Raw genomic sequence first — 14,026 nt, forward strand, 5'->3', positions numbered from 1 at the left:
CCCTACTATTCTCATTTCCTTATGCAGACGCACGTGGTCTGTGTTACTGACATGTCCTTGCCATTTTACGCCCACAGCAGCAGAGACTGCTGCAATACCATGTAACAGCATCCTGCCAAGGCAGTAACCTCATTTCTCTCCTGTCTGCTCTGTGACTGGCCACCAGGTGGCGATCCACAGTCACTCTTCAGGCAGTACAGTGCACCATACCTTACATAACACAACACAGCATCATGATGATGATCCAAAGCTGTGTCAGTTTGTCAAGAGAGGGAAAGGCTAATTCAAAACCAGGCTGATCTGTAAAAGAGACCTCGGTCTCAGCATGACTCCCTGTCAAAATAAAGGTTAAATAAATTAATAATAATATAAAAAATATGGATATTGAACTACACCTTTATTATGGTTGTGCATATAACAAGAGATCCACGATCAAACACTCATTTTAAGTGCTTATAGCAGGGTAGTAATATTCTGGTGATATCCTGGCAGGTCAGAGACACTGAATCATGAACCTCTCTATTGAGATCAAAGACTGCGACTACATTCTATTAATGATAGTGCTCATCATAAAACACAGGCTATTTTCCCTTCACACTACGTGATGACAGCAACCTTCAAAACTCCACACCTTTACCTTCCTCCAATTCCAGATGTGTATACAGTATGTTTTTCATAGCTTGACAGAGTGAATGTTCTGTAAAATGTTATAAAATTAACCAGACACTGGACCCAACCCATCTCTGAATAAAAGGGGAAGAAAATAGAACCCTGTTTTTGATTTCCATTAAGCTTTCTCCTCAACCCTGGCCTGCACATATCCTGACTGACAGCCCCCTCAGAAACCTATCCCTCACCTCCCCCTCGTCCCCCCTCTGTGGTACGCTCCAGTGGTCCGTTCCGAGCCTGTGGGTGGACTTACCTGATGACGGTGGGAGTGATCTCAGCGCAGAAGAAGATGCTCAAGTTGCTGACAGCGTGGGAGGAGAACATGCCGATGATGGAGAAGGCGATGGAGAAGTTCTTATTCAGCGTATCCGAGCGCTCTGTACAGACAGACGACAACACACGAGTCAGCCATTAAACACGACTCAGTATTAAGTTGAGATGTGTGTATCCGAGTACTCTGCATAGCAAGAAAACAAACATAACAAATATCCAGCCATCATACAGAGAGAATACATTCTAATGTACTGTAGAAAGGTGAGATTAACTTAAAAGAAAAATACTATATCTAACCCTGAATGAATGATTCTCATATGAGAAGGCTCCGTGCACTGATGAACAGTACCTAATACATTCTCCTAAGAGCAGGTTGTTATTGAAGTAGTAGGATGATCCTATTAAACGTACTTAGACTGTTACATAATTCCCATGAGGGTATGTTGTTGTGCATCCTGTATGTTGTCCATCACCCTGACCATGTTATCCATTTAACTAAACTAGCCATGAAGGATTACGCTGACATTTATCTGTCTGATCCTCAGCTAAACAGCAGCAAAACAATCCTAGAACTCACACGGTGCTGCTGAATGAAACATGTTAAAAATTGACAGACGATCATCTGAAAGTGGTCTCAGTTGAGTTTGTTGCTGAATGAGACAAGTTTAAGTTGCCCTAAGTGGATAATCTGAGGCAGAACTCAGATCAGTTTGCTGCTCCTCTCTAATCCTCTGGCTGTCAGACAACAGGCCACGCTAATTTTGCTGCCAGGTGGAGGATTAGGGATAGAGAGAACGGAGAGAAGAGAGGAGCTAGATAAACACACAGGGGAAGAAGAGGGCTAGAGGCTAGTTAGGTTAGCTAGGGTCAATGAGACCGAGCCAAACAGAGAGGATCATCAGAACAAAGCAAGGATCAGGAAGTGAAACACAGACAGGAAGACTTCTAATAGTTGTAAGAAGTTACATGAAGACCAGGCAAGATCAAAAAAAGTTCTGATGAACGATGTCGATAAAACCATTTAACGTACTATAATACCATGCAGTAGTGTGGTTATTACACAGTCAACATCAGGTTTATTTGTTATAATGGAGTGTAGTACTACCAAGTTGTACAACTAGCCTACTGCTGGTTCCATGTGTTAGCTGTAATGTTTCACTGTGAAGGACAAGCAGCATGGATCTGAATGTGTGTTTATGCAGTAAATAGAATGCAGCTAGCTTGTCCTTGAGAGATGTATTTATTCCTTGATGCCTACGGGCGTTCTGAGCCACAGTCACATGGTGCCTGTGTTTGAACTGTCACTCATCATAGTCGGCAAACAGAAATGACACGCCATGGTTTGCGCTATCGGGATCTGACTGAACTCTGCAATGAGTTTGAGTTTGTTGTTCTTAGGGAGTGGGTGGGAGAAGGGGAGAGATAGGACAAGTCACAGTATTTAGGTCGCAGTGATAGTGAAAGCCCCCTTGTTTTTCTGCTACTATGTTGGAACACTGACATTTTCTAAGTGTCCTCCAATCTTACACAAATGTCAGAGTTCCTCCAATCTTTGTCTAATCATATCAAAGAAATCAAGTTAAGACATCTGCAGCTAGCCAGCTATCATAATGTGTTTCTAACGGCTTGAACCACATTTAAGACAGTAGATTGGTTATCAATTTATTGTGGAATTCTCTCATCTGCCTAGGATCTTGTTGGTTTTTTATCGAGCAGTTACAGTATTTCCAGTAAGCGGATTATAATGGAGTAAACAGTTCAGATCTAGAATGATGGGCTATTGATTAGTTAAGAGTCTAGTGTAGAGCAACTGCAACCAGGGAAATATGGGCTGAGTTCCCACAAGAATGAATAGGAGAGAAATCGATGGTTGTACTGTACCTATATTCAGATGTACACTGTATTTCCCCAGTACTATAGGAGCCATAGGGAGAGAGAGGAAAACAGAAACAGGTTAATATGTAGTCAAATGAACTCTCTCTCTCACACACACTGCCCACAGTGAGATTTCCAGTCACAAAACACACACTGGTTACACCATAGCAATTACAAGACAATATGTTTGCTGTTTGAATGATCTCAAGGTGTATTTGTAGGTCTAGGTTAAATATATGTTCCCTCAACATTTAAGCGACTCTTTAAAAAGGACTAGATTTCGGACAACATCCGTCCTTGTTACACAGTAAAGAGACCACCTCCCACAGACCTACATTCAAACTCAACATCAAAACAACTATACAGTAGCTAACTATAAAGACTATTTCACCTCCACCCCCTGGAGGTCAGAGCCCCTGAGCACATGCCTGCGTACCCGGATGTCGGTAATTTGGTGATGATTAGGGCTACTAGCTGGCTAGACTACCTTACCTAGCAATGTTAGCTGCCACGGGCTAATTGATTGACTGACATAAGTGGAAAACTGCTGATGCACTACCACATTTCGAAATGAGAGTTAGAAAAGTAGAACCCACAACAGAAAAATATGTTTTTTGGTCAGGGGCCCCCTAGTGGCCACGGGGCCTTACACGCAGTGCATAGTTTGCTTATAGGAAGAGGCACCTGTGTGTGTGTGTGTGTGTGTGTGTGTGTGTGTGTGTGTGTGTGTGTGTGTGTGTGTGTGTGTGCACTATACCATATGCGTATTATACTGTAGGCTACTCACAGTTGAGCAGGCCTAGCTGCAGCAGTGATGCCAGTGCAGTGATTATCATGAACATGAGCAGGCCACCCCTCCTCCCCATCAGGGACACTGCCGGGCACAGTGCAATGCATGATGCCACTGCGATGCCCGCCATGGTGTAGTAGTCAGCGTAGAAGTTGTGGAACATGGTGGACTCGTGGGTCTCGTGGTGGTCCATCATACTGCGGGCAAAGCAATGGTGGATCCCATAGCCCGTCAGTCTGGATATAGGGAGAAAGGAGAGCATGAGGAGGGAGAGAGAGAGAGAGGAAAGGTAGATAATGAAAACAGGGATAATGGGTGTGTGGTAGTGCAAGAGAGGGGGAAAGAAGTAAGGAGATGAGAGTGTACAGAGGACAGAGAGAAAGAAAGAGGGATATTGGGAGAGAGGACAAAGAAAGACCATATGAGTTCAGAAGAATAAAACAAGAGGAAAGTGAATTTCTATGAAACAAAACTAAAAGCACACAAACCCTCTTGCTCGTCTCCAGTTCTCTCATAAGAACACAGCTCATGAAAAATGTATGGTCAGACTACAGCCAGGGACACTGTGCACTGAAATAGCCAGGGCTGTGTCTAAGTCTGCTGTCTACAAATGACTGGGTTACGTGAGTGAGGTGAAGCTTGTTCTGAAGGCCAATGGACAGAAAGACCGGCGGACAGATAAAAATACAGACAAATGGACAGGACTGCAAACAGCACAGAGACAGGAAGACAGAGGGATGGACAGACTGATGGATAGACAGACAGACAGAGACAGGCATGCTAAAAGCACAGACGGCCACTGCTGGTTGATGCTGCATCGAGCTGACAGGTCAATAGTCCCATAATCACGGCACACCGGTTTATAGGTAGTTTCAGGAGCCAATGCTAACGAGTGTTACCACAATGACTGGAAGTCTACAGGAATAGCCAGCATGCTAGCTGTTATGCTAGCTGTTCCCATAGACTTCCAGTCAATGCGCTATAGCAATTGCGCAAATGGAAGTGAGAAACTTCCTTCAAACTGAACGCAGAGACAAACATGTTATCCACAAGTTCATCTGACTCTGGGGAAGTAGACAAAGGGCCTCATTGCCAAAATCCAGAAGTATCGCTTTAACACCCAGAGTCGTCTGACTGGCAGCTGCGTCATGGACACACACACACACAATACTACATAAACTCACACAGGAACACACACAAACAAAGATACTTACGAGTTCACGCAGAGGACCACAATGTTTTTCCACAGGTTCCTTGTCCCCACCATCTTCACAATACATGTCTTTTTGGGCTTCTTCTGAAGAGCTTTCTGCAACTCTGAAACAACGTAGAGAAATCAGGTAAATATGACCACAATGCACTCATCTACAGGCTGTACACAGCCAACCAAAGGGCTTCATCTAAGTCCACGTGAGGATAAGAGACTAAGGACACTTTCAGCTGCAAACTGTGATTCATACCAAGACATTTTATCACTTATCTCTGTTAGAAAACAGGTATGACAGGGGGAAAGAGTGAGTGGGGAGGGGACAAGTGAGTGAATAAACAATTGAAAGAGGAATGTTTTCAGAAGACAACACCCCAGGACAGCGCAGATCATAGCATGGGGCATGGATGTTTTGAAGTACGAGGTGTTGCTATGAAAACAAACCTCTGATTTCTTCATGTGCACACACACGTATGCACGTGACGGGCAACATTCCAAGTTTTTACTTAATGTTTCGCTCTATACAATCACGGAGCTTTGAAGTCATCCTTTGGCCTAGCGGCATAGCCATAATCCCTTGTGTAAAATTGGCCCTCAAACGGCAGGCCCTTTTCTGGGGTTAGTTATGTTACATTCAGTATGCTACATAATGTGCGTGTCATCTAATCTTTATCTTGACAGGGAAGATATATTGAGACCGAGGTCTCTTTTCAAAACGCGCCCTGTATAATAGAATATAAAACACAGTACCAGTCAAAAGTTTGGACACACCTACTCATTCAAGGTTTTTCTTTAACTATTTTCTACATCATAGAAAGAAATAACACATATGGAATCATGTAGTAACCAAAAAAGTATTAAACAAATCAAAATATATTTTATATTCTTCCAAAGTAGCCAGCCTTCGCCTTGATGACAGCTTTGCACACTCTTGACGTTCTCTTAACCAGCTTCATGAGGTAGTCACCTGGAATGCATTTCAATTAACAGGTGTGCCTTAAAAGTTAATTTGTGGAATTCTTTCCTTCCAAATGCATTTGAGCCAATCAGTTGTGCTGTCACAAGATAGGGTTGGTAAAAAGAAGATAGCCCCATTTGGTAAAAGACCAAGTCCATATTATGGCAAGAACAGCTCAAATAAGTGAAGAGAAACAACAGTCCATCAATATCTTAAGACATGAAGGTCAGTCAACCTGTAAAATTTTAAGAACTTTGAACGTTTCTTCGAGTGCTGTTGCAAAAACCATTAAGCGCTATGATGAAACTGGCTCTCATGAGGACCACCACAGGAATGGAAGACCGAGTTACCTCTGCTGCAGAGGATTAGTTCATCAGGAGTTACCAGCCTCAGAAATTGCAGCCCAAATAAATGCTTCAGAGTTCAAGTAACAGACATCTGAACATCAACTGTTCAGAGGAGACTGAGTGAATCAGGCCTTCGTGGTCAAATTGCTGCAAAGAAACAACTACTAAAGGACACCAATAAGAAGAAGAGACTTGCTTGGGCCAAGAAACACAAGCAATGGACATTAGACCGGTGGAAATCTGTCCTTTGGTCTGATGAGTCCAAATTTGAGATTTTTGGTTCCAACCACCACCGTGTATTTGTGAGACTCACAGTAGGTGAACGGATGATCTCCGCATGTGGTTCCCACTGTGAAGCATGGAGGAGGTGGTGAGATGGTGGCTACCACAGCATTCTGCAGCGATACACCATCCCATCTGGTTTGGGCTTAGTGGGACTATCATTTGTTTTTCAACAGGACAATGATCCGACACACCTCCAGGCTGTGTAAGGGCTATTTGACCAAGAAGGAAAGTGATGGAGTGCTGCATCAGATGACCTGGCCTCCACAATCACCCGACCTCAACCCAATTGAGATGGTTTGGGATGAGTTGGACCGCAGAGTGAAGGAAAAGCAGCCAACAAGTGCTCAGCATATGTGGGAACTCCTTCAAGACTGTTGGAAAAGCATTCCAGGTGAAACTGGTTGAGAGAATGCCAAGTGTGTGGAAAGCTTTCATCAAGGCAAAGGCTGGCTACTTTGAAGAACCTCAAATATATTTTCATTACTACATGATTCCATGTGTGTTATTTCATAGTTTTGATGTCTTCACTATTATTCTACCATGTAGACAATCGTAAAAATAAAGAATGAGTAGGTGTGTCTAAACTTTTGACTGGTCCTGTACTGTAAACTAATAACTAAATATAAATAAGTAAACAAATACATAATCAGTGCAGGCTCCTCAGAGGAGGAAGGGGAGGACCATCCTCCTCATTGAAATGTAATATCAATAAAAAGTGAAACAAAGTCAGCCTTTTTAGATAAAACTATACTAAATATATTAATGTGTCACCAAATAATTGATTAAAACACACTGTTTTGCAATGAAAGTCTATGGTAATTTCAACAGCACTCACTGGGGTAACACCATGGTGGAGCCAGAGGACAGCTAGCTTGCATTCTCCTCTGGCTACATTGACTTCAATATAAAACCAAGGAGGCTCGTAGGCCTCACCCCCTTTCATAGACCTACATGGCAATTATGACCAGTTCCGTTGGACGATCTCCAACCAATCAAAGCTTTTGCAGTATGAAGTGATATGTTGTCATCCAATCATAGGATTAGGATCAGAGAATGAACCTAGTGCGTTTTATTGGGGTTGTGCTGCAGAGCATTATGGGGGGGGTTCTATGTGTTGAGAAGCTTAGTGAGCTGGGGATGTTATGTTTGTTCCTTGTATAATGACAAACCAGGGCATAGGTTTAACTTCTTTTAATGAACATATACCACCCCCCCGCATAGCCTGCTGGGTGACGTAGTCTAAATGTTATTAACACATATATTATAGGCATATCTTCCTTCCTTTAAAAAAACAAAAAACTACTTTTCTCTGTAACTACACATGTCACATCACATTTGTTTACTCAACCTGCATAACACGCAATTTTCAAATAACACACATTTCTTTCCCCCAATATTTTTACATTGCTCTCATCACTTGAAAGGCAATGAACATATTCTGATGTATTTTTTCCCCCCAACTAAATATAGTCTGTCCAACAATACTCTATTGTGGCTCTATTTCTTTTCACATAAACAAAACATTCAGTCCAGGTGCCCATTTAAAAAGCAATTCTCAATAAGCCTTTCAGGGGCTCTAACAGTCCTTTTTGATCATTCATTACATTACTTCTCATACTCATGGTTCGCGTTTTTCCTCACCCAAGTGGCCCTCGTGTATTTTCTGTAGCATTTCTTTGCGTAATGTCATGGGAATGACAATCTTGTTGCCTTTGAACACGATGTCATCCACAACGGTGAGCTCTGCTCTGCACATCCAGTAATCCTGTATTCTCCTTGGACAGTTGTTTTTCTGTGCAGGCCATCCTATCAGTGTTGTTTCTTTCAACTCTATCATTGTTTGGTCAGCTGCGGTCTCTCTTTTGATCTGCTCCATTCTCTCAGAACACACAGGAAGTGATGCTACAATCATGTCGACGTAGGCCTGAATCTGTGTTTTTCTGTGTGTCGAAGCTCTCTGTCAACTGCTCGAGAAAGAATGTCGGCGGCAAACATGAACTTTCTCGGGGTATGGATCATCTTCACATCATACTTTTGCAGTCTGATCAACATTCTCTGGATTCTCATTGGACAATCATTCAGTGGCTTAGACATGATTGACACCAATGGTTTGTGGTCGGTTTCTACTTCGAAGTGTTGTCCGTAGACGTATTGGTGAAACCTTTCGCATGCGTATGTGCTCGCCAGTAGTTCTTTCTCTATTTGTGCATACCTTGTCTCTGCGCCTGTCAAGGCTCTGGACGCATAAGCGACGGGTTGCCATGTCTCGTCATGCTGTTGCAGAAGAACTGCTCCCAGGCCAAACTGTGACGCGTTTGCAGAAATCCTTGTGCTTTTCTCTGGATCATAGAACCTGAGCAATGGCTCTTCTGTGATTGTCTTCTTTAGGTTTTTGAAGCAGTTTTCCTGTTTATGGGACCATTCCCATTCGTTTTTCTGTTCCAGGAGACATCTGAGTGGAGCGGACTGTGCTGACAGTTGAGGTATAAACTTTGCAAGGTAGGTGATCATGCCCATGAAGCGTCTCACGTCGTCCTTGTTCTTCGGGCGCTCCATGTTGTTGATGGCTGATGTTTTCCTTCGGTCTACTTTGACTCCATCCTGTGAAAGTACGTCTCCCACGAAGCTAAGTAAGTGTTTTCACACCTAACTCACATTTGTCCTTGTTTAGTTTTAGGTTGACTTTCCATGTCAGGTCCAGCACTTGTCTCACTCTCGCGTCGTGTTCTTTTGTGGACCCCCAGACGATGAGGTCATCCATCATAGTCTCCACTCCTGGAATGTGCTCGAAGATCATGTGGATTGTCTTGTGGGAGACCTCTGGCTCAGAGAATCCCATATGGTAGATGAAGAAATCTGTACCTGCCCTCAGGTGTGTTGAATGTGCATAGCCTTGAGCTTGCATCATCTAGCTTCATTTGCCAGAATCCTGATGAGGCATCAAGCTTACTGAACCACTTTGCTCCAGCAAACTGCGACATTATCTCTTCTCTGGTTGGCAACTTGAAATGCTCTCTCTTGATTGCTTTGTTGAGATCTCTCGGGTCTAGACATATCCTGAGATCGCCGTTCTTTTTCACCACAATAACCAGTGAGCTTACCCAGTCTGTAGGTTCATCCATTTTTGTGATGATGTCCATCTTTTCCATGCATCAGAGTTCCTCCTTGAGCTTTTTCCTCAGTGCAAATGGAACTTTTCTGCATGTATGCCCAACTGGAGTAATTTTGTCATCAGTACCTTTGTGTTCTCCTGGTAAACATCCAAGACCCTCAAACACATCCTCATACACAGCCAGTAGTGATTCTTGGTCATTTTCAGTCTGTGATGTCACTACATACACTCTTTTCAACAAATTGAGCTTTTCACATGCAATGATTCCTAGAATAGGCTGTACACTCTCTTCCATTATCAGCAACTGTGCTTTGAACTGTTTTCCTTCGTGCTGTAAAGTTACTATGCAGCTTCCTTTGACTGATACGTTCTCCCAAGTAACCTTAATTTTCATCTGTGTATTTTGCTCTTCACTTTGTGTTTTGTAGTCATCCAGAGACAACAGGTTTACCTGTGCTCTAGTATCAAGATTGAATGGTATTATAGTTTCATTCACAGTCAATGGCACAATCCACTCAGCTTTTACTGCATGGCATATTTCCACATATTCAACAAAGAATTCTTCAATCTCCTCCTTGACTGTGTGAACCTTTTTCTTTGTAGTCTCAGCTTTGCAGCATTTTGAGAAATTATTTTCCCACAGTTGTTACATGATTTGCCATTTGCAGGGCAATTTTTTGGGCTTGTGGATAAATCCACATTTTACACATGTAGTGTTTTGATCTCTCTTTTTTGCTTGTTTTTGTTTTGTAAGGCATTGTGTTTATTGCTCCTCTCTTTTTATTGCATACACTGACGTCTCATCCCTGCACAGCTCTTTAGCTTGTGCTCTGCTGGTTTCAGCTGCTCGACACATATTCACTGCTTTATCCAAAGTTAAATCTTTCTCACACAGCAATCTCTCCTTGAGTCCATTATCAAGTATGCCACGGACTATCCCATCTTTCACTAGTGAGTCTTTCAGATTCACACGTTTTGCTCAGTGTGTTCAGCTCAGGCAAATACTGGTCAAAACTGACTCCCTGTTTCTGATCATGAGAGAAAAACTTCTCTCAAACGTGACGTTCTGGCTTGGTACAAAGTACTCCTCAAATGTAGCCATTAGCACAGTCAATGTCAAGTTTTCCTCGTCTTGCTGAAAGCTATTGTAAATGTCCAATGCATCCTCTCCAATAACATGCAGAAAAATGGAAGCTTTCAATTTCTCATCATCTCCCCCTGCTCCACTGGCTGATAGGTAGATATTGAATCTGCTTGAAACGTTTCCAATTGTCAGCTAGATTGCCTGTTAACTGCATAGGAGTAGGAGGACTAAGCCCATCTATGACGGGGAACAGGAACAGTGTCAATTTCTCTTACTTCAGTATGTTGCTCATCAACAGGTTCCAATGCAGCCTCGCTCTCGCTGCTGTCACTCGTTGTTGCGGCTCGTTGCCCTAGCTCTTGCAAGCTAGCATCTTTGACTACTCACGTCACTTGACTTGTGGTAGAATGAAAATTTCTGGGATGAAAATTGAACAGAGTAACTCCTTTTCTCTGTCTCGTCATAGCGACTACCAATCTGACACCATGTTATGTTTGTGTTCCTTGTATAATGACAAACCGGGGCGTTGGTTTAACTACTTTTAATGAACATAGACTTTAGCTAGAAAGTCCTTGTTTAGCCATGCAAGGCATTCTTCAACCACCTGCCCCCCCCCCCGCATAGCCTGCTGGGTGATGTAGTCTAAATGTTATTAACGCAACACAGGTGGCATTATTGGATAGAGATTGAAAAGTGACAGTTTAGGGGATATTATTAAATTCAAATTAGTTTCTTCAAATTACAGGTGACGGAAAAGGTAGATTATAAATAGTTTTCTTGGTTTTAGAACTTTATTTGTGTGACCAGTTGGTGCAATTTATTTCAATTTGCCTTGCTAACTACAGTAGCATTAGCTGGCTAGCTAGCTACTAGCTCGAGTGTGCAGTTGTCGCGGCCAATGCTACCACAAATTTTGTTGAAGAACCCTTCATTCTCTTGGGTACACGGAAAAGGTGCGAATTAAAAGCGAGTGTCGACCTCTGCCTGAGATCATCTTCATGAAGAAGGATGACAAGGTGAGTGCGTTCAATACCACCTTGTATCAAAAGAATAGCTGGTTAAGTGGGAGCCTTTCATCAAGCCGCCTAATCATGTAGACGAAGGTCTGCGTATTCAAACTGCGCAACACAACGAGAAAGGAAGAAGAAACATGGATATTCTTAACTGCTTATCGACACTTATCGAATTGGCTTTTAGAGGACACGACGAGATGGAAAGTTCCGCTAACAATGGCAACTACAAGGAGCTTGCATCGGTAATTGCACGTTACAATGCTTTACTTGCTGAAAATATGGAACTTTCGACTGTCTTTTCTGGGATGTCGAAATCAATAAAGAATGACTTAATAGCTTCCATCGCATCATCCATTAACAGTGAGATTAAAGAGAGGCTGAGGCAGCACATTTTTCCCCCACACGTGCTCAAGTAGGCTTTCCACTTTCTTTCTGTATTTATTTAGCATAGGTGAGAATACAATCACTCCGGACAGACACAAGCGAAAACTAATTTCATAAATGTTGCAGCAGCCTAGGCTACCTAAAAAGAGATCTGACATGCTGTATTGGATGAAAAAGAGACTATATTTCAGTCTGATCAACTGTAGGCTACAAATAATAGCAGCTGCATACAGACTAATGTGCCCTGCCCATCTGGTCAGGGTGAACAAAATTGGTCACGTTACGTATTTATAGTCCATTTGTGTGTCAGGAGAAAATGTGAATGTGATCAAATTTGGTTTATATTCAAACCCGGGCTGGCTATACGTTTTCAATCCCAAATTATTAATTGGAATGAATTAAATCAACATGATAGTGATGACAGACGAGTAAATGTTTCATTAGTTGCATAGGCCTGCATGATGCAAACATGCATAAAACAAGCTCAGCCCTGTGAATTATATTGTCTATCAGTTGTTGTCTCTATGTCTTCACTATTATTCTACAATGTAGAAAATAGTAAAAATAAAAACCCTTGAGTAGGTATGTCCAACCTTTTGACTATTAATGAGGGCACACACACAAAATCACCCAGAAGAACAGTTACATTTAAAGGGGCGTCAATACCATGACCTCTGTCAATACCATAGTTCTCTCTTGTCCACCGCAGGAATATGGCACTGCCTATGGTTGTATCTAGTCACTATCCAAAGTGATTGACCTGGCCCCATCTGTTGTCTGTGAGCAATGCCTCTCCCCCTCCACCCACGAAAGGCCCTAATAAAGTTAATTAAGGGTCCGGAGGGTCCCATCCGGAAGGCCATGGTGTAGGTTTACTACCCTGCCAATTTCCCTCGGCCCCAGGAGAGAGGACTGTTACTATGGGAACCAGGCATAGAGGAAGGAAGGGGATTTCCCCCGTCAGTCAGATCCATTCAGACTGACCAAGCACTTCTGTCTCAGAGACAAGGCAGCTGATCTTGCTAGGGAAATAGTAGATGTAAAGTCCTTTCCCTTCAGAAGACAAACTCCTCCACTTTCAAATAACCAAAAGCACAGCAAATACACAGAGAAAGAAATTCAAGCCCGAAGACTGACGTCTTGAGCTGAGTAGTTACATAGCATTAATATCACCAGTTCTAAAACTGAGATGAGTGTACCTGTGAGTAGAGCAGTTAAAAAAGGAATGACCTCTCCCCTGTGTACTATACCTGTGAGGATGTGATCAGTGTCCAGCTCGGTGTTAACCTGGTTCTTCTTGGCAATGTGTCCCATGATCCACTTGGAGCGGCCATACTGTTGAGTGGCCAGCAGCCACCGCAGAGACTCGGGGAAGATCCTACATGGAAACAAGAGAACAATCTGCTCAATAAAATAAGAACTGTTGAATCAATTAAATTAGTCCCTTTTTTCCCCCATTGGGATTTAACGAGGCTGAAAGGAACCTCAATATATTATCCTCCTTCCTCAGGCTCTGTGGGAATCCCCGGGTACTGGAAAGTATGTGTGTGAGAGAGTGTGTGTGTGCATTCATGCTTTCTTTCTAGCTGATAATAACTGCAATACTGTACTCTCGTTCTTAACCACTATGCTACCTGCCGCTCATCAGGTATACAGTGTGAATACAAGGTAAATGGTGGTTAATGAATGAGTATTTATTGCCCAGGCCTTAGAGACACCAGCTGTAGTAACATGTACATTAGAGGTCCTTTGAATGGATGTTAAGCTATTAATTATCATACGCTATTATGGCTGTTACTACTGTGGGGAAGCACCCCTGGAAGATTCCCTTGGGTCCAAGAAGCTTCCCTCTGATTCTACACAGATAATGTCCAATTCTATGTTCTCCCATGCCTCGCTATTCCCACTTTCATTTCATACATACACTTCCGGTCAAAAGTTTTAGAACACCTACTCATTCAAGGGTTTTTCTTTATTTTAACTATTTTCTACATTGTAAAACAAAATTATGAAATAACACATATGGAAT

At 42.6% G+C, this 14,026-nt stretch overlaps 1 protein-coding gene across 1 annotated transcript in view; it reads right to left on the reverse strand.

The window, feature by feature from the left end:
* LOC139559603 (solute carrier family 22 member 23-like) overlaps nucleotides 1–14,026 on the reverse strand; it is a 62,160-nt gene that overhangs the window by 5,460 nt on the left and 42,674 nt on the right. Inside the window, exons 5-9 of the mRNA XM_071375745.1 lie at nucleotides 13,248–13,375; nucleotides 4,822–4,924; nucleotides 3,605–3,843; nucleotides 2,824–2,856; nucleotides 923–1,046 (exon numbers count right to left, since the gene is read on the reverse strand). Coding sequence (XP_071231846.1) covers nucleotides 923–1,046; nucleotides 2,824–2,856; nucleotides 3,605–3,843; nucleotides 4,822–4,924; nucleotides 13,248–13,375 — 627 coding nt within the window. The remainder of the gene's footprint in view (nucleotides 1–922; nucleotides 1,047–2,823; nucleotides 2,857–3,604; nucleotides 3,844–4,821; nucleotides 4,925–13,247; nucleotides 13,376–14,026) is intronic.

The sequence above is a fragment of the Salvelinus alpinus genome, chromosome 30, assembly GCF_045679555.1.
Source record: "Salvelinus alpinus chromosome 30, SLU_Salpinus.1, whole genome shotgun sequence".
Classification (NCBI taxonomy): domain Eukaryota; kingdom Metazoa; phylum Chordata; class Actinopteri; order Salmoniformes; family Salmonidae; genus Salvelinus; species Salvelinus alpinus.